We start from the raw sequence: 25,655 nt of genomic DNA on the forward strand, positions 1-25,655 counted from the left end.
AATAGAAACAATTTCCCTAATATATATGTACCTAACATGGAAACAGTTTAATATAAACAGTTTATCTGATATGGGAACAGCTTGCCATACAAGGTCAAGGTTTGTGGCGAATTCACGTTTTATGAGCACTGTTTAATGATATTTTTCTTCATCATTAAAATCTACCATGTTGCTTCATTTGTTACAACGTTATAACAGATATAGTTCGTGTCCATCCGATGTGGATGGAGTCATAGCGTTATGAGCACGATTTTTATATAATGATATCCGTGATGCATGAATTGCTAGTATACATCAGGACTTTTGTTGTTGTGTTAGGATTTCCATTTATATTTTCAGGTTGTGCTACACAGGCCGATGTGACTTTTATTCTGGACTCCTCATACACTGTCGGACAAAATAACTTTGAGAAACAAAAGGACTTTGTGAAGCAAGTCGTCGGTGATCTCAAGGTTGACCCCAACAGTGTCCGTATCAGTACCGTCACCTACAACGATGTGGTACACAACCAGTTCTTCCTCAATCAGCACAACACGCAGAGTGACGTCATCAACGCGATCTCTGCCGTGCCGTACACGGGAGGTAGCGCGCACACAGCTGACGCGCTACAGTACGTGTCCAGGCAGTCGTTTAACACGCTGCATGGAGGAAGGACAAACGTGCCTCATATCGCCATACTGGTGACGGACGGGCCCTCAATCACCCCGGACATCACCAAGTTTGAAGGACAGAATGCCAAGGACAAGGGTATCCTTATGTACAGCGTCGGCGTCGGCGGCGGCATCGACAGAGACGAGCTGACGTCGATCGCTAGCGACCCAAAGTCACGTTACATGATGACAGCCGAGAACTACGATTCTCTCAACAGTATCTCCGATCTCTTGGCCTCTAAAATCTGTAACGGTGAGATTTTGTGATTTACGTCTTTTGACACCAAGTAAAATTAACCCATTTGTATTTTATTTCAGTTTTTAATATCAATCAAATTTTGCATACATGCTCTTCTTGAATGAATATGAAAAGATTGAAACGTGTGTAAAGTGTAATTTTTGTAGTAATTCATCCCGTGCTAGATATGTTAATGATATTTGCTAGATTGTAGCTGTCTGTTCGACTTACTGTAACTCAAGAACAATAGAAAATATCACAATATGATATTAAGATGGGTCTGAAGTGATAATGTCTTAGACCCGACATAAAAACAAGTAACTCATCGTCACAAAACTGTTTAAAACATAGCCTGATTATAAGCATACTTTCTCGAGATACAGATATCTGTAATGATCAACTTGACACCGCCAGGTATAAAAAGCGAAAACATGTACAGTCCTTGTTTATTTATAATGGACGTTACCAACGTTTAACGTTTAACACTGTATAATGTATGTTTTGCTGCTTCCTTTTCAGAACTCCCACCAAACCCTAATATGATATCATCGCCCACCAGTAAGTACTGAAAGATATAATTTCTGATGTTTTCGTTATAAAAACGACGTTTCTCAATGTTTATACCGACATGTAGACTGTTTCTACCCGATGTATCCATAATGAAGACATGCATTATCCCTTTTAGTGAACTCGGCGATATTGAGTTTACCTTGCCATTTTGTCTCTTGTCAGGCTGTCTTCAGAATCCTGCTGATGTTGTCTTCATGGTCGACTCTTCAAGTAACGTTGGGCCCATCAACTTCATGAAGATGCAGAACTTCATCAAGAACACTGTCTCTGACATGAACGTTCAGCCCAATGGCGTCCACGTGGGTCTGATGCAGTACAGTAGCTACCCTTCATCTCAGTTCCCGCTCAATCAGTACACCAGCCGCGGCGACGTCCTCAAGGCAGTGGAACACCTCTCACTGATGGGAGGCGGCTCCAACACCGCCGACGCTATATCTTACACACGTGACCACATGTTCTCCCAGAGCGAGGGTGGACGATCCAATGTACCCAGAATTGCCATTTTGTTGACCGACGGCGACTCAAACGACCAGTCTTCTGCAATCGCTGCTGCAAACAAAGCCAGAGATGCCAGCATAGGGCTTATCTCTGTTGGCATCGGTGGCCGCGTCAACCAGCAGGAACTAGCCGGTATATCGCCGTCCAACGTTATCAACGTCAATAGCTTCGATCAGTTGGATTCAGTCAAAAGCGCTCTACTCCAGAAAATGTGCGGAGGTACGTAACAGCGTTTACTTTATGTTATTACAATGGGAACTATTTCATATACTGACTTTTTTTTAAATACATCGCAAATAGAGAATTTTTGCGGTTACATAAACCTCTCACGAAACTGCAAAAATATTCCCGCGAAAAAATGTCACTATGCAGCTAAATCCAACGAGTCAGTAAAACTTTTTTTTTTTTTTTTTTTGTACATTATAGACCTAATGATTCTATTTTTCCCGATGTCCTACAATTCTTCATCTTCTGAGACAGCTCCTTTTACGTTCTTTTGTGTATTTTTGTTTTGTGTCTCACACAAAATTATATGCGATTGTGTTTCTTATATTTCAGTAAAGAACACCTTTGACTTTAACGCCGGTAAGTGATTTAGTATATAATCATACTGCATGTATACACCTTGACTTTTCGAAGAAGTGTCACTGCTTCAGTAATATGTAATGTTTAAACTGAAATTCCAAATTACACAATATCTTAAGTTCATGGCACTATGAATGCTCGTCTTTGTGTTTTCATGTATACGAGTATTATAAGAGTTTCACGGAGAAATCAACCCCCTTTTTTATTTACATAAACCAGAGACGTGTATATCAGTATATCTGATATACACGTCTCTGCATAAAAAATAGCAAAAATAATAGTGTCATATATCTGTGCAGAGATCTATATACTAACTTTTTTTTAGTTATATAAGTATCTGGTCTGTGTAAATGACCATTATATATATCACGTGATTTTTCTAACAGTTACTAGTGGTTCTTGCGTCGACAAGTTGAACAACTGTGCTGCATACGGACGAGCAGTGTGTACCAACTACCAAACATGGGCTAGTGCTAACTGTCAGGCATACTGTGGAATATGTACATGTAAGTATTTGTGGAGGATATTAGATTAGATATTAGGCTTTTTTCCCGTGTCTCCGAGGTGTTCGTCGAGACCTACATGTATATACCGATTGCTATATTTCGCATGAAGTATTTAGTTCTCACTGGTCGGATTTTATGGTTAAACAAGAAATATCTTTAAAAAAGATAAACGGCATAGTTTTAATGCTGGTGGTTATAATGTAAAACTACTGGTGAAATAAGTTAACGAACTACATTGTAATTAATAAATGCGCAGTTTCAGCACGGATAACAAAATTATATCAGTTTGAATCATTTTTGGTGATAATAAAACTGCATTTGAGTCAGGAGTATAGTTTTATTAATGTGTCATTTGAAAAGATACATCCGTTAATTCAGTTTGCATTCAATCTTAACTTTGTTTCGTTTTTAACTGCATATCTGCATTTAGCATCTACCGCTACATTGACCAATCACATACTTCACCTTGACCAGTAACGCCACCTGTCGCGTCATGTTGGTGGTTATAATATAAAACTGGTGGTGAAATAAATGAAAGAACTAATGTGTTTCAGGACAGATAACAAAATTATATCAGTTTGAATCATTTTTGGTGATAATAGGACTGCATTTGAATCAGGAATATAATTTTAGTAATGTGTCATTTAAAAAGATACATCCACTTATTTAGCTTGCATTCAATCTCAACTTTGTTTCGTTTTTAACTATATCTACATTTTGCATTGGCCGCTACATTGACCAATGACATACTTCATCTTGACCAGTAACGCCATCTATCGCGTCATATCCGGGGCCAAAAGAATATTATACGACTATGCCGAAAAATCTTTAAAAATTTCGCAGTAAAGAATTTTAGGGTAGGTGAGAGAAAAAAGTAGGAAAATTGGTCCTTAGTAGGCGTCGAACCACGGGTGCGCTAAAATTCAAGCGTCCGGAAGATAGCGATCGCCCCCGAAAATATGGCTGTGGCTGCTGGTTTTGTAAATAATGTGAAAAGAGAGTTAGAGAGCTGGGTATGTAATGGTTTCCAGTTGATCAGTAAGTCTAGGCCTATAGGACCGGCTACTGGTCTACAAGCATGACATATGAACTTAGAGTAAACAAGATCCAAACGGGACATAATTACATAACTGGGCTTTTAGCCTTAGGCCTACTGTCCTGACGTGATGGCTGCAGTACTGGATCAGGGCCCGGGGATGGTACAGTGGTTTCTTTTTTTCAGCACGTCTCTGATTTTCTTTAAAGTATAGGCCTACCGGTTTATTTTGATGCATGAATTATTAAATATTCTTATTGATAGAACGTCATATCCCTGTTACAGACAAGTACCAGCCGTCCCTACCCTCCTGTACAGATAAGGTATCTAACTGTGCTGCTGTTGGGTGTAACAGTCAGGTCCAATGGGCCCGTGACAACTGTAAACTCACATGCGGATACTGTGGTAAGTAAAGACGCTCACCTATTGTTTTTTTTTTAACAATAACCTACCAATTCAGAACTCGTCTGATTTAGTAAGCCAGTGGTTAGGTGAGAATTTTTTTTATTAAATAATTTAATTTTCTGGTTAGCTTCTAAATGAAAAAAGTCACAGAGTTCTGTCACAAATTATTCTGAAATTTCGTAAATGAGATTTAACATGGAAAATACATATAATATGACATGCTTATTGGATGCTCTCATTTACAGGAGTTGGATCAGGCAGTAGCAGTGCTGCTGGTTTCTGTAAGTAGTTTATCACGTGTCTACACATTAAAGTACATGTACAAAAATACTATTGCTAAGTGTATGTAAAACAGTGTGGGATCGCCATTGCCATATATTTACGTCATTTTGGAATTTGTTTTGCTTTCTTACTTTTCTCCACAATGATTTTTATCAAGATGGTCATAACAAGCAGGTCTCTGTAACAAGTAAACATGTAAAAAAAAAAAAAAAAAAGACTTTCCTATTCATAAAGTAAATTCAACCTGGAATTAGCTATCTTGACAGTATTTGTCCTGGGAAGTTCAGGAAATTGTTACCTGGTTGAAGTTTTTAAAACTTTTGTAAACAAAATACAAGATTGGGAATAAGGCCCAAATTCAGACCCAAATAAATAGACAGGAAAACACTGCTTGGGTGTTAATTTTCTCAATTATTTGACCAGATGGCCGCTGTGCATACAAAGGAAAGACCTACGCAACTGGAGAGAAGTGGACTGATGGCTGTGACTATGAATGTGTTTGTCAGGACGGAAACTCCGGCAAATATAACTGCTACAACAAGTAAATAGTTATTTTAAGTTTTATGTGAACCTTCCAACTTGTTAACTGTTACAAGGAATCACTAGAAAAGCAATTAGCTAGAATTCCTTTTTGACAAAACCAAACCTTAAAGCTACCTCTTTTTAACTGCTGTTTAATTTCTGGTTGATGAATTGGAATTTTGAAAATTACCCAGTATGCATTAAATAATAAAAGTTTTACTGGTAATTCATGTCAAAGTCATGTCATGTAAAAATGGGGAGTGTATCTCCAAAATATCAAGGATAGGGAGTATGGGCTCAAAAAAAACTAAACATAGGTTTCAGCAGATTATTTGATATAAATATAGAAATAAAAAGTTTGTTGAACTAACATTATCAGTGTGCTGTTTTAGGTGTCCAGTGTACTATGACCTCCCCTCCCTGTGTACATTGGTGAGGAAGCCTGGAGATTGTTGCTTACAGCCTACCTGTAACTTTGCTTCCAATGTCCAGACCTTTGAACAGAACAGTGCTGAAGTGACAAAGGAGGGATACAGTAAGTGATCTCAACATTCTAACTATGACACTGAAGGGTAAAGAAGTAGAATTGTAAGACACCTAGGTGGATATTTGTTGTATATAATGAAATGTAAAATTGTAAACAAACCAGTATGACTTAAATGAATTAATTTTGTGAACCTCATCAAAGTTTTTAAGTGAAGAATAAAGAGTTATACAGCTATTCAATATTTGCTGAGTGTAATTCTAAAATGTCCTACACTCAACATCTGTTTTGAAAGTTTGTTAATATGTCAGATGGCAAGTTTCAACATTTCAAAGCTTTTTCAAAGCTTTTGGACGAGGGAGAATCTCTTATTGAACATTGACGACTTCGCAAAAAGTGCTCTAATTACTGAAATCATGTGACAGGTTAAAACCTGTTTTTTTTTAAAACAAAAACAACCATAAAGAATTTAGATAAACAATTATAATTGAATACAAAATATGATTTGAGAGATAATTCAAAGTGATCTACACAATATATAATTAATAAAATTAAGAAGTGTAAACTCATTGGTATGGGAATCGATGTCAAAATGTTTTTGCTTTGTTTGGCAGAGGTATGTGCATACAAGGGAAAGCAGTACTTCCAGCGCCAAACATGGAAGGATGGATGTGCCTACCAATGTACATGTCTAGATGCATCAACAGGACATTACAGATGTGAACAGCTGTAGGTATACTGCTAAGGCCTAAACAAATAACTGTTTCCGCTAACATTACTGACCCTATATTTTTGTGCCACCTCATTAGTTTTGTTTTGCCATTTTTCATGGCATTACTGTTAAGTCAAAGTTACTTACATATAAACTTAGTCAAATCTATTATAAAAATATAAAAAAAAAATTCCCCACCTACCTACACATTTTATTTTGGCATGTAACTGGATACACATTATTGATTTCTTTAGGCCTAAACAAACTTATTCTTACATCAACAGATGGGAGTTACATAGGAGAAAGACTTTAATGAGTTTACAATTGGGGGAGGATTTTTATATTCCTGTTAAATTTGATGGGAGTGTTATGGTATTGTGTTATCAGTCCTGTTGTCTTAAAATTTAGTTTGTCCAGAGGTTTTGCATTTTTAGACCAATCTCTTGGAAACTTTGTATACATTATAGTTTTATATGGAATAGTGTTTCCTAAAATTCCTTTTAAAGTTAATATTATCTTCCCAAATCAAAGACACTTGCATTCACACCCACTTTCTGCTTGATAGGTGCCCAACATACAACGCCCTTCCCAGCTACTGTAACCTGGTACAGACACCTGGCCAGTGCTGTCAGCAGCCGGTGTGTGAATTCAGTCAGCAGCATGGAAGCTTCAGTGGACAGGGTCAAATAAGTGGACAGGGAGCTGGTATGGCTTAAATTCCTGTTTCTTACTACTTTTGAATTATTTAATCAAAGAATATCAAGGTTTGCCATCATACAATCGTTGGAATGCTGTTGTTTAAAACTGGACTGTATGCTACTGAAATTTTATAATATGCAAGATATATCTGATTGCTACACCTCAGGGAAACTATGTTGTATAATATTATATGTCACTGTGTATGAATATGATGTTGATACTTAAAAAAAGGCTAGTACAATTTGTTTTTGAGACATTTTTTCTTTCCGCCATATTTTTGAATAATGCATGGTAACGAGTAAAAATCCATTGTATTTAACAATCATACTTTTTTGAAAGTAAGAAATAAACAAAAATTGCTTTTTTGTTACAGGTCTCGCCTACACCCCACCAAGTGCCTGTTCTGACGTCCTCACTACCTGCCAACAATATGACAAGAACTCATGCACAGCCTACCCACAGTGGGCCCAGGCTAACTGTAAACTCACATGTGGTCTATGCAGTAAGTTGATACTTTAATGTATTTCATGAGTTATTTTTTGTTTAATTGATAAAAAAATCAATGGAAACTAAGACATATTAACAAAACTAGATCAGTATATCAATTCATATATCATATTTAAGTCGTGGATAACACGCAAATAGGATTTTACGGGGGGGGCGGGGGGGGGGGGGGGGGGGGGAAAGAGGCAATAATTTTGAAGAGAATTGAATGATAAACGGTATGATAGAACCTGGTCAATTAAGACATTGGTTACTTCATGCATTTTAGGAAGATGTAGTAATGAAATATATCTATAGACTTTCTTTAAATATCAGCTTTATATCTATAAACATCAATAATTGACTGCTTAGCAATGATAGAAATGTTTTTGAGGGTGACTGAATATTTAAAAACTAATCAATTCGTTTTGCTTTATTTTCAGGTGCATCTAATCAACTGGCAGCCTCTGGAGCTGGTGGTAAGGACTTCAGACTTGTAACAAAATTTAAAAAAAAAACCCTATCAATCAATTGATATATAACAACTGTTTGGCGAAAATCATTATAATGTGAATTGAAATATAAAATGGTTGTGTTTCATGATAATAAGGAGGACCATAAGAATTTTGTTATATTTAAAATAATCAGAAATTATATTAGATGTATATTTGAAGGTAGGGGGAAATTATCATGTTAAAACTATTAATGAAATGAAAATGCCTGATGAATGATCTTGGCTACTATTTGTTTATTATTGAACAGGTTATAAATGAAAAAAAAACTGATAATTTTTTCATCTGCAGATAGAGGGAAAAGATTTGAATTAAACACATATTATTTGCAAATATATAAATGAGATCAGACACAAACTGAAAAAAACTTATGGTCCATCTTCTGGGAAAGATCAAGTGAATATTTTATTTTTTTTTTAACAAACTTTGAATGAAAAATGCCCAATGAATTTATTTCAGATCATTGTGTGTACCAGGGAAAATCCTACACACAGGGTCAGAGCTGGAGCCCCACCTGTTCCCTCAAGTGTACCTGTGAGTCAGCCAAGTATGGATACTACAGATGTGTAAATCAGTAAGTTTTATTTCAACCTCAATAAAACGAAGAAAGGTTAAATTATCAAAATCATTTGGTATTGAATGATACTGCTACCTGCTTTCCTTACTTCTGACTTCACTTTCAAAGTTGACTGTAAGGTTACATTTGGAGATTACAGGTACAATGGCCTTTTGATTATCATTACAGATGTCCAACATATAACAACTTACCTAGTGGATGTAACGTACGCAAGCCTGTCGGTTATTGTTGTGAGGTAGTCGAGTGCCAGACTGGATCAGCTTTCTCGTCCTCACAGAACATAAACTCCATTGGAAATGGAGGTGGTTTCCATATCATCAACCCCGCTCAGGGCCTTTACCCTGCCCCCACTGCCTATACAGGAGGACCCATTTCTGTAGGAGCTGGAGGCACTGGATTCCAACCTAACCCTATCAGTAGGTTTAGTGGTTCTAAACATCAATTATCCTTAGTCCCATTATAATTTACTATGATCCATGAAGATGATAAGCGTCTTGTGAATAATTAAATTCTTGGATACATTGTTGAAAATATGCAATTTATTAGTATTGTTTTTTATTTATTAATGAATAGATATGCTTTTATTTAGGCTATGCTTGTTGTCTTATTCTTTTTTAATTTTTTACAATTTTGGGAAATAAGATCTAATATACATTTAATGCATCCTGTTACAATCAAGTACTTTTTCATATCTTAATTATTTTTTGTTTACGTTTTTTAACCATAACAGGAGTTGTACTCTATGATTGTATTCTTTAATTTAAATATTTGTTAGTTTCATATGTAAGTGTACCAGTTGATAAATCAGTAGTTGTATAGTTACCTACTTTAAATCTTATGTTCATGCTTTGTCCTTTTAGGTGGATGTCTGTTTAACGGTCAAGTTTACTACCAGAACCAGCCATTTGATGATGGCTGCTCCCGGTCATGTGTGTGTCTCAATGCTACAAGTGGACAGTACTCTTGTCGTGACAAGTAAGGCACTGTTTCTTTTCAGAAAGTTGCTTCTATTAGTATAATACTGACTCCAAAATGGTGTTGTCTCTCTTAGTAAATTCCTTTAGCTTACCAAAACAAAAAAAGTAGAGTTGTCTCTCTTAGTAAAATTCTCTTTAGGTTTTGTGACATAAAACCAGTGAGACTTGATACTATGTAGAAGTTTACCTTATGTTTAGAAATATGTGATAAATGTTTATTGAATGAATATTTGACCTTTGACAGGTGCCCTGTATACCAGAACATGCCATCCACTTGTGTCCAGGTGACTGATGCCAATGACCCCTGTTGTACATCCCCCAAGTGTACACCAGACCCAGTAACCGGCCAGATGCCAAACCTCATTCCTGTCTTCCAGCCAGCCATCACTGGTATTGGCCAGGTACAGCCTCCAGCTCCCGGATCAGGAAGTGGAGGGTTCCAGCTTCCATACTCTGGATATGTCATCCTTAGTCAAACAGGATTTGTACCGCCACCACCCACGGCTCCTGCTGGAATATCAAAGCAAGGTTGACCCATTTATCCATAATATCAGTTTTATAAAAAAAAAAAGAGGACCTTTTCATTTAAACAGGGATAAGTTATGTAGGATTCAACCAAAGTATGTAAAAATTTGAGATGGCCTTGTGGCCATTTGTGGCTGTTTACACTGTACAGTGACGTGAGTGTTCGTAAAATAAAAAAGACCATGCTATCTGGACGTGGAGTATTTACAGTATAAGCCAGTACTTCCCTTTGCTATGGCATCTTTACCAGCTGTATTCTCTATAATATTAAAATCTAAGGGAAATTTGTTTCTTCCTGCTGAAATATACTTAGTTACCGATTAATCTGGTATAATATACTTCCTTATACTGTGGATGTTCAGATATCTGTCTAGACTGTATTCATAATATCCTCACAATTTAAAAAAAAAAAAAATTTTAAATTGTTTTTTTCTGAAACATGTTTTACGAAATCACAATTTATTTAAATTCCAATTCCTGTATCATGGAGTTAACATGCTTTAATTCTGATCCTGATGTAATTCTCTGCAGGATTCTGTGTGGCCAAGTCTGGTAAACATTATTCCCCTGGAGATCAATGGGAGGAGGGATGTGAGTACAACTGTGTCTGTGACAACGGACTTACAGGACACTACACTTGTGTAGAGAAGTAAGTAATTCCTGAGAATAAATCATAATGAGGCGAAGGCTTGAGAATATCAGCAAAAAATCTCATATGTATCATATATTTATGTTTTTTTGTACTGTTAACTTTGAAATTTCCCATAGACAACATTTCGTAAAGTGTTATTTCAGATTACTGTTACACTGAGCTGAGAGAAAAATAATTATGGGTGTTACAGGTCACCCAAAATAAAAGTCTTAAACAAGTTCATGGTCAGATATATTTCAACAAATTTACTACTATTTTCAGGTGCTACAAATATGAGTATGTACCCAACCCATACTGTCAATTTGTGCGAGATCCTACGAACCCTTGCTGTGTTGTTCCCCGGTGCTATGCCATCCCTCATGGAGTAGAGTTCACCGGCCTGAGGACTACACCCATGACCAAAGAGAGTAAGTTCTATTTATAGTAATCTATCCATAATTACTATCATACAGGTCATCAGATCAGTGTGCAGAGGAAATTGATTTAGATAATTTGATTTAATTCAGAGTTGCCTGCAGCATCAAGTCATTTGGTGCTGTTTAAATCCACAATATAAATATTTGTAAAAAAAAATTCACTGATTTTTGTTTGTGAAAAATGAAATACGATGACAAATAGTTGTAGAAGTCAATCACTTGACCATATCACAAAATACCACTGAAACCTAGAGTTCATTTGCTGGTTTCTCTGTGCTAAGTAACTAATAGATTGGTTCCTGTCTGGTGTCTATGCTAATACATTTTATTCGTTATAGCAGTTTGATGTGAGGAATTTTGTGTTGCATAATCTACAGAGTACTACAGAACCCTTTTACTAATTTATTCATTGCCATATACGGATTAATTTTCATCTACTGGACAAATAATACTATTTTTGTGCTACATATTAAAACATTTACAAAAAATAATTCAGTCATATTTCAACAAAGTCTTTGGTTTGCATTTCTTGACAATTTAAATTGGAAGATAAGTGGCCTAATGGTTTTATGTTATACAGATTTTGTATGTTGTACAGATATTGTATGTTGTACAGATTTTGTATGTTGTGTGTTGTACAGATATTGTATGTTGTACAGATATTGTATGTTGTGCAGATTTTGTATGTTGTGTGTTGTACAGATATTGTATGTTGTACAGATTTTGTATATTGTATGTTGTACAGATATTGTATGTTGTACAGATATTGTATGGTGTGTGTTGTACAGATATTGTATGTTGTACAGATATTGTATGTTTTACAGACATTGTATGTTGTACAGACAATGTATGTTGTACAGATATTGTATGTTGTACAGATATTATATGCTGTATGTTATAGATGTATGTACATATGAAGGAGAGACATACCAACAGGGACAGACCTGGTATGATGGCTGTAGTTATAAGTGTACATGTGAGGATGCTATGAATGGTATCTACCGATGCACAAGCAGGTGAGTCCTTCATGAATATACAGAATACTGCTGTCTACATATTAGATATAAGGAAAACAACAACAAAATGATGGGTATAAAAGGAAGTGTTAGAAGCATACTGGTATACATTGTATATCTATATAGGAAATGTGTATTTTTGTTTTGAACTAAGTTGATTTGTTGTCATTGTAGATGCCCTGATTATCTTGACCCTCCTGCTGGATGTACGCTGATCTCTGATCCCCGTGACCCTACCTGCTGTAGAATGCCCAAATGTAACCCACCGGGCACCACCAACAACATCACCGGCACTGGCCAGGTCATTCCTAACCCCATCCCTCCAGCATCATACTATGGCAAGATCACAGGCGAAGGCAAAGTCCCAGGTATATAGATCCTTTTGGTTTGAAACAGAACTGTGAATTATATAGTAAAACTATAGACATGTTAAGTAGTCTTATAATAATACCATTATGATATTTATGACTTGGAATTCTATACCATGTATTTCTAAGGGTAAACATTAAAATTGATTAATGTATACTGCAAACAAATTCTTAGTCCCTTCGCTTGATATTACAAGTATATGTTTTATTGAAGGTAAAAGTTTTAACTCTCGAGCCAAATATCTTATGTAGTACAAAATGTAATTGAATATGTGGCAAACTGACAATATATATTTATAAACAGGACAGATGTATAACTACATAGTACATTTCCTATATAGCAAACTGGCAGTATATAAACAGGACAGATGTATAAGTACATTTCCTATATAGCAAACTGGCAGTATATATACAGGACGTATAACTACATAGTACAAATCTCTCTGCAGGCTACTGTATCTACAAGGGAAGCCAATACACAACTGGCCAGATCTGGGAAGACGGCTGTGATCTAACATGTGAATGTAAGGACTCTGAGACAGGAGTCTACCAATGTACAGACACGTAAGTTCTAATTTTGAGACTTGGGGCCCACTAATGTACAGACAAATTTGAGTCTGGAGTCTTAACCATATACAGAACTGCTACCATACATGGTTTTGTTGAAATGAAAGTATATGTCGTTAGCATTTTCTACACAGCTTCATTTTTGTTTTGTTTTTTTGTGCTTGCATTTTTCATTTAGTGTAGGCTTTAACAAAATTTGTAGTACTTAAAAGGCATTAAAAAAAAATACTTCTGACAGTTTTAAAAAATTTTAACACAAGCCAATAAATACTAAAACTTAATGGTTTTGTGTGAAACTGGTAGAGGAGAGAATATTATCAAGCTCATAAAGAAGTGTGCTTATAGGATCTATTATTATTGATATTTGCTGGTGTATTTCAACATATGATGGATCCGATAGAAGTATTTATAATTTCTGAGAATCTGTGTGTAGTAGTCCATGAGATAGCAAACATTAATGAATTATTAATCCTGTTGATTTTAATTTGAATAGATGTCAGAGATACACTGGCCTGCCATCTTACTGTCGACTGGTCAATGACTTTGCCAATCCATGCTGTAAGAAACCTGAGTGTAACCCACCTGGTTCAACTGGAACTATTGATGGACAGCACCCAGTCATCCCTGGTGTATCCCCCTCACCAACAGCTTCCCCCAACCCACTTCTTCCAACACCACTACCCGCCACTAGTCGTTAGTAGACTCACAATCCATGTCATCACTTCCCACAACTAGTCGAGTCCAACTCACTTCTGTCATAGCTCCCCGTCACTAGTTGTAAGTAACCACCAACCCAACCCAACCCAACCCAACCCACCACTGTCAGCATTACTTGCCACTGGTCATAAGTAGGGAGCCCCCAAAATTACTTTTTCCTTCAACCCTTTCTTGGGAAGCATAACTTGTTTACTCCAACATGCATACCAGATACATTTTCCAACCAATTGCAAGGTACCATTTATAGCAGTTTTGATAAACATACTGATTTACCATCGTGTTCATTCTCAGTGTTTGATTTTCAGAGTATTGTGTATACAAAGGAGCAAACTACATCCAGGGACAGACATGGGAAGATGGCTGCAACTTCAAATGCCGCTGTGATGACTCCAGTCGTGGAATCTACACCTGTCTTGAGAGGTCAGTGAACTGCTAATGTGTTGTTATTTTATAATTGATAATATTATATACTGTCTAACAGTGATGTAACAGTGACATAGTTTTGTTGTAATTCCGAATGTGTAATTTAATTTTTATGCCATAGTGCAGCATCCAACGTCTGTCTTTGTCAGTCAGTATTTCCTTTAAATTGCTACTAGTCTTGAACGCAACAGTGGATTTTGGTAAAATTTTATCTGGAGCATTATTGGGCAATGGAGATTGAAGTTTTATAAACCGAGGATGTGGCTCCCTTGGGGTTGGAGGAGCGTGTCCAATAAGGAAAATAGTGATTAATCCTTTAAATCATTACCTGTCCTTACAACTGAATGGATTTAATAAAATTAGATTATTGGGCAAGGGAGATTTTAAGTAATGTAAACAGAGGGTGTTGCTCCCCTGAGGCTGTAGGGGGATTTGCTACTAGTCCTGAAAGACTGAATGGATTTTGATGAAAAGTTAAGTAGACAGGATTTGGTCAATATTTGATTTGAACCAATTTTTGGAGAAGCAGCCCAAAATGTAAAAAAAAAGAAATTAGCAATCAAACTTAACTGCGAGTAATTTTGGCATAGTTATTGAAATATCCAAGTAAGTGATACAAGCCCTCTGGACCTCTTGTATTTTGAGTTTTCATGTTACAACCTTATTGATGTTTTACATTTTACCCACAGGTGTGCCAAATTTGACCAAACTAATGCTGATTGTAAACTGGTCTCCGACCCAGAAGATGGCTGTTGTTTGGTACCAGTCTGCCCCCGCCCTACCCCCGGGCCAGGACTAACAAACCCCCCAGGCCCCACTCCCGTCCCCACCATCCCCAACCAACCCTTCACTGGACAGGTTCACTTGCCAACACCTGTACCAGTTCCAGGACAACCATTACCAACACCAAAATATCCTCTTGGTATGTATGTGTAGAAAGATTAGTGTACTTGGTGCAGTATTACTGATAAGGGAAAAGTCGGGACCAAGAGTCTAAATAAATGGTTAATTTTAGATGGCGATTTACTCTGTCGAGGAAAAGATAGGTGCTTTACCAAAATTGTGAATTTCATGTCTCTGTGGTCTCGCATTTGCCCCTGGGGAGGGGGTGAACTTTACTATAGTTTATATAGGGAAATCACATTTTTGACTATCATTTGTTTGATTTCTGTTGGAATTCATTCTAACTTGGTTAATATTATCAGCATTCGATGACAGTATACTGTACTACAGCTGTAGTCTTACGTAGGAAGTTTATGTTTGGTTTATATTCTAGGTTACTGCTACTACAAGGGCGACACCTACACACAAGGACAGACCTGGGACGATGGCTGTGACTATACATGTGTGTGTACAAATGCCTCAACAGGGGCCTACAAATGTAACAACAAGTAAGTTATAACCTCCCCTTATAGTCACCTCCTGATGTGTCAGTCATAATTTGGACTGTTGATTCATAGAGATTTTGACCGTGTTTTGGTCATTCATAAACGTTTTGACCATGTTTGCATAATCATGTGATGTTTCATGATATTATGGTTTCAATCATTTATTTTATTCAAACAGGTGTCCACGATATGTTGAGCTGCCTCGCAACTGTCGACTTGTCAAGGACCCAACAAACCCTTGCTGTAAGACAACTGAGTGCTATAACAACCCTACTCCTGCCCCTACACCAGGAAACTCGCCCACTCCCGGAAACCTACCAAATCCCACAGGACAACCCGGAGGATTTACTGGAACAGGACCAGCACCTTCCCCAACACCAGGACAACCAAACCCAGTGAATCCACAGGGACCAATACCAACCTCACCACCTCAGGGACCTTTTAATCCTGTTACCACCCCAGCTCCCCTTCCCAAAAGTGAGTGAATTTGCCTATAGTATCCCGATCCACTATACCAAGATCCAGTGTTCATCTATACAGGAATCTTGATTATGAATGAACTTGGTCAAATACAAAGGATTGCTTGTAACTTAAACTGCATGCAGATTTTTTTGTTAAGATATATGTCCAATAGAACTCTGGACAGATGCTGGAGAAAATTCAGCTCATCAACTGTTTAGATTAAATCATTTGCTTCAGTGTTTCCTTTATGATAAACCTTGTGTCCCTGTTGGGTAGATTATTAGATATTATACAGGAATAGCCCTACCCTGTAACAGGAAATTTTGTTGTGCATGAACATGAACTGTTTTTGTGGTTGATGAAAGACTACAAAAATCAACAAAATAGTTGAATTGTTTTTTGTGTTATCTTGTCTATCCATGCAAATTTGTATTAGGAAACTAACTGAATACCTTAAAACAATTAAGGAAAATAGCCATTTATATTCCATGTTTTACAGTAATCAAACTTGTAAATAATATGAACTGGATTTTATTTGAATGTCGTTCAGAGTTCATATAGAAACTGTTAGGATACTTACCTGTTGATATCAGGATTGTGCAGATATAATATAGTTTTGATATATAATTAGAGTGGAGCAGGAACATGTTATTAGGTACAGTGTATATGTAGATGGATTTGATCATATAAAAAAAATAAAGATTTGTAAGGTATTGGTCAGGATAAAATAAAAGAGTGTGTTGGAAGTAGCTGCCTGCTACATAGGTAGATGTGTTTATTGAACGTACATTAACTGAAGGAATAGAGACATTTTACCTCCTCATTCCCTTGCATGTAAGTTGGATCTCTCTGCAATGTAGGGTTAATGTAACCATGAATTTGATTGGCATTTGGTACCAGTAATGGTTCCAATAATAGCTTTTTTTAAAGAATTTTTTAAAGTTACAAATAGAATAAAACTATGTTTTGTAAGTGGCACACAGCAGTTTCTTCAGTTGTGGGAATTATAATTTAAAGGTTTGATAAAGAATATATGGTTGCTGTATGTGTTGCTGTTTTAGATGTGTGTGTTTACAAGGGTAAAAGCTACACCCAGGGACAACAGTGGTACGATGGCTGTGACTTTACTTGTATTTGTGAGGATGGTACCTCAGGTGTTTACAGGTGTAATAACAGGTAACTAATGTATGTTGGTTTTGAATTTAGCTTTTTAGGAGTGGAAAATGTTGCTAGAAGAACATAATTGCTGCTCCAATCATGGATTTCTCCATGTTAAGTCTTTAACTTATGAATTAAAGTATGAGTGTTCCAGTTAAATACTTTCAATAAAATGACCTTGAGATGTGGATTTGATTTGATTGTGTTGAATAGCATATGTCAATCTTGTGTTCCCTAGGTGTCCTCAGTATCCCCAGCCAGCCTCTACCTGTACCATGGTACCAGATCCTAAGGATCCCTTGTGCTGTAGGAAACCCAGTTGTCCTACCAATCCAAACCAGCAATTCCAGACTGAACCACCTGCCCAAGTGATAGGAGGCGTTGTCACACCCAGACCAACCAGGCCTAACTACACACCAGGCGTTTATACTAACCCACCAGTCTCTGGTACTAATCCACCAAAGGTGCCAAGTTCTCCATTACCTGGCCAGACTAATCCGCCATATAATCCAACTAACAACCCTCTGATACCAACACCACAGCCACCAATTATACCTACCACGCCTGCTCCAGTCTACAGAGGTATGTCATAACCACACTCACATATTATAATTATACTTACTAAACAAGCACACCCACATAACAAATCTACATCCTTCTTACAGCCACACTGCCTAAATGCCACGACCACTTTACAACTATACATCCACCTACCAGTCACACCCACCTTGTAACAACATCCACCTACCTGTCACACCCACCTTATATCTACATCCACCTACCAGTCACACCCAACTTATAACCAGTCACACCCACCTTGTAACTACATCCACCTACCATTCACACCTACCTTATTACCAGTCACACCCACCTTATAACCAGTCACACCCACCTTGTAACTACATCCACCTACCAGTCACATCCACCTTATATCTACATCCACCTACCAGTCACACCCACCTTATAACTACATCCACCTACCAGTCACACCTACCTTATAATTGCCATCCAACTGCCAGACAAAAACCACATCACAACCTTGATCATGTAAGGGAGATAACTGCTACTCCACTTCACAAGATATTTGCATATTGTATATTTTAGAGAACATGTGCGTTTACAAGGGAAAACAGTATGCTACTGGTCAGAGATGGCAGGATGGCTGCAGCTACGACTGTATCTGTCAAGATGGTACAACTGGACTCTACAAGTGTGACCAGAAGTAAGTAAATGTTACTGTTCGATATGTTGTTTTCTTTGGCAATATGGTAGAGCCATTTCATCATGGCAGAAATTGGTGTGTAATTCTGGAATGTGCTAAAATTTCAGCATACTAAATTAGGTAGGTTTACAGTATTTGATTACATGACACAAATTTATTTATTTTAAAATTTACTAATACATCTGGCCCATTGTTTCATCAATGTCTGTGGAAAAATGTTAAGAAATGTTGATAAAACCATCTTGAAATCAGCTTCATCAAAGAATTTTGATTAAAAAAAGAACAATAAGGTTTGATTATGTAATTATATACAGTCAAACTTGTAATAGCGGACACCCTTATATAGCGGACACCTGTCCATAACGGACACTTCCAGGAATCCCCAATGAAAATCACTATATAAATATCATGTATATAGCGGACACCTTCCTTATGCGGACATCGGACACTTATTTTTGTCCGTAAAGTTGTTAAAAATTCCGTATAACGGACACGTGAAACCATAACCGTGTTGATATTTGTGTGTTAAACGTTTCTAAATAACAAGCAGAGCATTAATTACTCAACTCCCCTGGCAGCAATGCTAACTTAGGAAGCTACTTCATCAGTCACTAATTGTCCTGTTACCTGTAAGTTGCTGTAACAATGGGCAGTAATTACAAGAGAGTGACCGATCGCCATCGGCAGAGGTGTTTGTTTACTCAACCCCACCGGTGACAGCTAAGCTTAGCCATTCAACCATAGCCTAGACAACAAGAATGGTCAGGGGGTAATTAAATCATTATCAGGACCAACAAAAGAGGGACAAAGCAATAGTTATGTCTGTCATAATTGTTTTACTTACAAAATCAACCGTATGCAAATCTGACAGGGCAGGCACATGGTTATAAGCCGCCATTTTCTCACACTCGGAACTCCTCGGAATACGACTACGTAACATATTAAGAACAGCTGAAGAGTTCCGAGTGTCTTTGTATACACTATACTAATTGACTGAACCAGAAAACGGTATTTATTAAATTAAATCCCTACATGGATTTCAGAAAATATGTCTCAAAATAGATGCTTAGGGATTATAATTATCAGAGGAAAATGCACTTTCATTTATAAAGAGTTAATGTTGTAATAGAAAAGATATTTCAAACATATTTGTTTTCCAAAATATTGAGGATTAATGAAAATTGTTTTACTATGATAAGAATTACCTTACTTTTTACTATGTTGAGTATTTGTCTGAAGAGATTCAGTATAGTATGACATTGTGAAGATTTGTTTTGAAACTATAGGCTTAATATAAATTATTAAAAATATCAACTTCAATTTTTGTGTCAGATGAATGATTGAAAATTAATTAATTAAGCATTTATCTTTAATTATTTGTCTTTTATTCATTAGTTTAAGTGTTTAAATATAATAAATCAGGAGACATATAGTGTACTATAAACAGACTTTGGTTTGTTTCTTCGTTTATAAGGGACATAACTCGTAGAACCTCTATATAAAGGACACCTCTCTATAAAGGACACTTTTGTCTTGTCCCTTAGGTGTCCTTTATAGACAGGTTCGACTGTACCTGATTACTTGTAACTAGATGTAAAAAGAATAAGATTTACTTATATGATTATGTTTCCAGGTGTACTCAATACACTAATCTGAAGCCTGGCTGTCAGCTGGTGAGAGATATGTACAACCCTTGTTGTATGAAGCCATACTGTACTCCAACAGATCAGCCTCCCGTCATCACTATCACTCCTCCTCCAGGCCAAGTTGTCACCAACAAGCCAAGTAGGTCCTGTTTGAAATATTGCCTACAGATTAGATGATCCTGTAGTATACTCATCAGCATGGAAAATTAATGAATTTGATGATGTAGAATAGAGGTTTATCACAAAACTGGCCTATTCTACCATGTGATATAGCTATGTCATAAATATAAGACATTTAATAAAACTGTTGTGATGTTATAAATAATTTATGGGGTCACAATAAGTATATGACATTGCAGGATTGTCTCTGTTGAAAAGAACATCATTCAAGTTGAAATTTCATAGTTTTATGCAGAAATTGTATTGATTTGAAAGTTTTCACTTGAAATGTTGTAAAATTTAGTTATTTGATAAACTTAATCTGACACTGGTGGCTATGTCATATGGAATTTATGAAACCTGTTCAATAATTTGATATGCTCAGAGCTTTTGACATAGCCATTTATATTAGATCCTTTATCTACAGTTGAGCTCTGTTAATCCAGCCACCTCAGTTCCCAGTCAAAAGTGTCTGAATAGAAGAATATCTGGATTTAAAAAAAAAGGTTTTTGATGGGATTATTTCCCCAGAATCTTTCTGTACACAATTTATCTCCTATTTAATAGAGGTGCGCGATAATATCGAAATACCGGTATACCGCGAATTTGGCAGGTCGATACGATATACCGGTACACAAACCCTGGAAACCGGTATATCGCGATGGTTAACAAAAAGGCATATTAATCACTGATTTAACATTATGTGTTGGCACCAATAGCGTAAATTACTTATGTAAACGTGAAAGAAACACACGAGAACGTCATTATGTCGTATTGGTGGGGCGCTTGTTTCGTTGTCTCTAAAGCGCTTGGCCGTATGGGACATCTACGTTAAAATCAAGCACTTTCGAGATTATGATTGTTTACTAGAAACGAAAAAATGGCGGACGACGAGCAAGTTGAGCAACTGCTAGTGGCAAACAAACGTGCGAAATCCAAAATATGGACGTTCTTTAAACTAAAAAAAGTGGACGATAAGGTTTCTGAAAACCTCGCCGTATGCATACTATGCAAATCTGATGTGAAATATTCCGGGGGCACGTCGAATCTGGTAGCACACATTCGCCGCCATCATCCGAGCATCGAGGACACTACGAGTATAGGTAAATTGAAAGTAGGCCTAGACACTAAGAATTACACCGAAAGCGTTGATGGAAGCCGGCCCAATCCTGGCTATAAAGGGAATCAAACACTACTAAATATGATGGGGGCTAAATTCCCTGCCCATTCACTCCGGGCCACAGAGATAACCAGAAAGTTGGCATACTTCATCATTAAAGACCTACGGCCATTTAGCATGGTTGGTTCTACAGAATTTAAATCCCTACTCCACAGTTTGGAGCCAAGATATTTATTTTAAACAAATGAAATCAGGTAGATTTCTTTCTTTTTTATTTGTTAATGACAATTATATTATATTAAATGAACACAAACTCACAATAGTGTACTAGTATTTTATTAGAAAGTCAAATCACACAACATACACTTATACAATAAGCATTTTACATTGATGGTACTAAGGTCAATAATATTGCAATACGTATTGCAAGTTTCTGTTGAATATTGCAATATATTGCAATACGGTTTTGGTCCGCAATACCCAGCCCTACTATTTAATGTACACGCAAATGAGTAATTATGTCATGTCGCTTCTAGGAAAACTGATTTGTGTATCGGTTTCTGAGAACATCCTGAGAAATATTTTCCACTGATTCATGAAACTGATTATATTGCTTCCATTTTCAGAGAACTGTATGTACAATGGTGTAGAATACAAACAGGGACAGACCTGGGCTGATGGCTGTGATCTCAACTGTATCTGTGAAGATGCTACCACTGGCTTCTACAGGTGTTCAGACCGGTAAGCCACTATTTTACATGTCTGTAATATCAATTTGACCCTTCCTATCATCTGCCAACTGTCTTTGATCTTCTAACAATTATGCCAAACGTTCTAATTTTTTGTTGGATACTTGCTTTTTAAACATTTTATCTTGGGCTGCCTTTGTGTACATGGTTGTAACTTTATAGTTGTCATTGGTTACAGATGCCCCCATTACGGTGCCCTGCCAGCTGGCTGTGTTATGGAGACTAGTCCCTCCGACCCTTGCTGCCGTCGCCCGAAGTGTAACCCTGACCTGATGGTCCAGCCAACCCTGCCCTTCGTAGCACCAACTCTGGCCCCTGGTGTGACTGGCCCAGTACCAACACCCAAGCCAGTACCCTCCATCAACCCTGAGTTATACACCAACCCTCCACCAATTATCACTGGTGTGGGCAAGCCTAAAGACCAGTGTAAGTTGTCAACTCTGGTTAAGGTCCAGTTTAAGCTGTGATCTATTAGCCAGTCAGAAAAGTGTTATTATGACCTTAGTAAGGAACCAGAATAGGTTCCTCATGTCAGATATATAATAAGTTTTAATACAAATTGCAGGGTACTGTAAATATTCATATTTTAGCAATAATTCTTTTTAGTACTTATTGCACTGAAAGCATTCTGCAAAATTTTGATTGCGTTAATATCAGTTTCTGTACAGAGTATATATTGTCATGGCAATTCATCATTTGTTTTGGTTTGTTTAAATTTGGTTATGTGCTAAAATTTAAAAAATATATAGCTTGACAGTATGTTATGTATTGAATAAGTTTTTCAAGGTATATAAGGTGTGGATTCACCAGTACGGTGTATGTTATTGTAGTAAAGTTTGGATTCATCTGTTTGGGATTTTTAAGGTGTGGGGTCATCTGTTCGAGATTTATAATGTGTGGATACTCGTATCCAGGGTGGACAAAGTGGATACACAAAACACAGGGGTCAATAAACTGGATATTAAATACCTGTCAGTTACACTGTAAGAACATTGTCTCTATTTTCAGACAAGTGTATGTACAAGGGTATTGTATACAACACTGGGCAAACATGGCAAGATGGATGTGATCTGAACTGTGAATGTATTGATGAGCACACTGGTCGATATAGATGTGTCCAGAGGTAAGTCATAAAAACTGACTGTTATAGAGGTGTCCATAAGCTGATATTAATAGTTGTATCCAGATTGTTAAACTGGCCAATGTAGAAGTGTCAATATTATATATTGACCAACATATCATAATTATTCCTAGAGATTTATCCAAGATATAAACTAGTAAAAGTGTTTTATTTCCATTTACATAATTTTCAGCCCACCCTCTGATGATGGTGGGCTGTTCAAATCAGCCCTCGTCAGGTAATTTTTGACAATTGAAATTTATTTCCACAATTTCTGGGAATGTACTCAGGACATTTCTCAAGTTTCATAGGTAGGTTCCCCAAGGTTCTTGGTTGTGTAAACAAAATGGCTGACAGGTGGCCATTTTGAATTTTAACAGTTTTTTCTCAGGAAGAGCTTAATTGATATTTCTCAAATTTCTGATGTAGGTTCCCCATGGTTCTTCTGAACAACACCTATTTCAAACTTTTTTTCAAGTTCCTCCTGTGGGATTCAACTCAAATTTGACCATCAATACCAGTATACTTGCCACTGTATACTCCAAAATGACAAAGGTCTTTAGTGTCAGATGTCAGTTGTTTTATATGATATTAACTTGTATCAGTAGAATGCAATGTTCACATATATTTTTAGCACACGCCAAGATCCCTTTAGGATCTCTTGTTATCGCAAATGTTCATTATGTGATAATGGTCAGATTTCCTGAAGGGCTTTTCCAGTGAAATATTTATGCTACCCCTGAACTCCAGGTTTTCTTCAATAATCTACCTGAAGCATTGCATTTATAAAAATCTGCTAAGTAGTGATATGTATGTAACACCAAAGTTTGTCATCACTGTAGTCGCTTCACTCAAGGAGGGATTTTGACACATGTTGATAGAGGACCATAATATCTTTGACAAGTTCAAATTTCAGGAATTTCTGGTCGAGGTCAAGGTCACTTACTATTTTTAGAAGTTTTTAGCAGTAGGGAACAGAAAGGATTTATTTACAGGAATAGCCCTAAAAACCATTCTTTAGTACTGGTAAAATACATTCATTGAACAAAATTGTTCATCAAATGGATTATCAATGTGATGCATGTGCTTATTTGCTGTGTATTTGGTATGTACAGGTGTCGTGCCTACAATGTAGTATCACTCCCTCCAACCTGTAACCTGGTAGTGGACCCCAAGGACCAGTGCTGTAAGGTGCTACAGTGTGTTGAACCCGTCACTCCTGCTCCAACACCTTTTGTACCTATCGGCACACCAAGCATTGGCACAGGACCAATCCAGTCTGGAACGCGACCACCTTACACTGGAGCTCCGACACCCAGCCCAACCCCAGGACAAACCTATCCTCCCAACTACACTGGAACGTACCCACCTAACTACACCCCAGGGCAACCCTACTATCCACCCAACTACACTGGAACGTACCCACCTAACTACACCCCAGGGCAACCCTACTACCCACCCAACTACACTGGAACGTACCCACCTAACTACACCCCAGGGCAACCCTACTACCCACCCAACTACACTGGAACGTACCCACCTAACTACACCCCAGGGCCAAGTTACAGACCGCCCGTAACTCCGGCACCTACACCAGCTCCTACAGCTAAACCAAAGGGTAATCTTGATACTGATTTCATGACCATTTTATATTTAACACTATAAAATGGTGCTCCTTCATACTGGCCATTTATAGGATGGGAACATTTTGTCAATTTAGGTAGGGTATGGTTAACAGCGGTGATTTACACCAAATTGACTGGACAAGATCCAGAAATCTAACAATGTTCATTACATTTACATACTGCTAATAAGTATCTATAAACTTGTGTTCTTCATTCGAATGATAATTTTGGTACCCTATTTTACATCAATGAGTATTTACACAACTTGAGTCCTGCCCACTGTATGGAATTCTTTTGTTCTTTACGGGAAGGATATTTCTCAAACTTGATATGTAGGTTTCCTTTTGGTCACTAGCCGTGCCCATTCAATTTTAAGGACCTGGAATTAAAATGGCTAACAGGATGTCAACTTGGATTTTGACAGTTAAAGTATTTTATCAATATTTCTCAAAATATTCTTCAACCTATCTTAGACTTCATATGTAGTTCACCGTGTTATCAAAGGATTATGAGGAATCAAGGAAAGAAGTGAAAAGGTAGAGAAAAGATCAATCTGTCATAGGACAACTAAAGATCATTCAATGGT

General features: G+C 37.1%; 1 protein-coding gene across 1 annotated transcript in view; it reads left to right on the plus strand.

Annotated features, from left to right (window-relative positions):
* Positions 1-339: 339 nt before the first annotated feature.
* Positions 340-25,655, plus strand: part of LOC117328511 — a gene marked incomplete at its 5' end in the record, with an annotated part of 65,510 nt that continues 40,194 nt past the window's right edge. The window contains 35 exon segments of the mRNA XM_033886051.1: positions 340-903; positions 1,408-1,446; positions 1,621-2,175; positions 2,515-2,541; positions 2,928-3,047; positions 4,369-4,488; positions 4,734-4,769; positions 5,194-5,311; positions 5,685-5,827; positions 6,391-6,505; positions 7,054-7,193; positions 7,561-7,689; positions 8,114-8,149; positions 8,642-8,756; positions 8,928-9,175; positions 9,620-9,734; positions 9,981-10,264; positions 10,793-10,910; positions 11,175-11,320; positions 12,231-12,345; positions 12,520-12,713; positions 13,163-13,277; positions 13,774-13,973; positions 14,303-14,417; positions 15,110-15,342; positions 15,697-15,811; positions 15,987-16,285; positions 17,332-17,446; positions 17,667-18,010; positions 18,533-18,650; positions 20,284-20,435; positions 22,202-22,316; positions 22,503-22,750; positions 23,333-23,447; positions 24,560-25,062. Coding sequence (XP_033741942.1) covers positions 340-903; positions 1,408-1,446; positions 1,621-2,175; positions 2,515-2,541; positions 2,928-3,047; positions 4,369-4,488; positions 4,734-4,769; positions 5,194-5,311; positions 5,685-5,827; positions 6,391-6,505; positions 7,054-7,193; positions 7,561-7,689; positions 8,114-8,149; positions 8,642-8,756; positions 8,928-9,175; positions 9,620-9,734; positions 9,981-10,264; positions 10,793-10,910; positions 11,175-11,320; positions 12,231-12,345; positions 12,520-12,713; positions 13,163-13,277; positions 13,774-13,973; positions 14,303-14,417; positions 15,110-15,342; positions 15,697-15,811; positions 15,987-16,285; positions 17,332-17,446; positions 17,667-18,010; positions 18,533-18,650; positions 20,284-20,435; positions 22,202-22,316; positions 22,503-22,750; positions 23,333-23,447; positions 24,560-25,062 — 6,264 coding nt within the window.

This window comes from Pecten maximus, chromosome 1 (assembly GCF_902652985.1).
Source record: "Pecten maximus chromosome 1, xPecMax1.1, whole genome shotgun sequence".
NCBI classification, from domain to species: domain Eukaryota; kingdom Metazoa; phylum Mollusca; class Bivalvia; order Pectinida; family Pectinidae; genus Pecten; species Pecten maximus.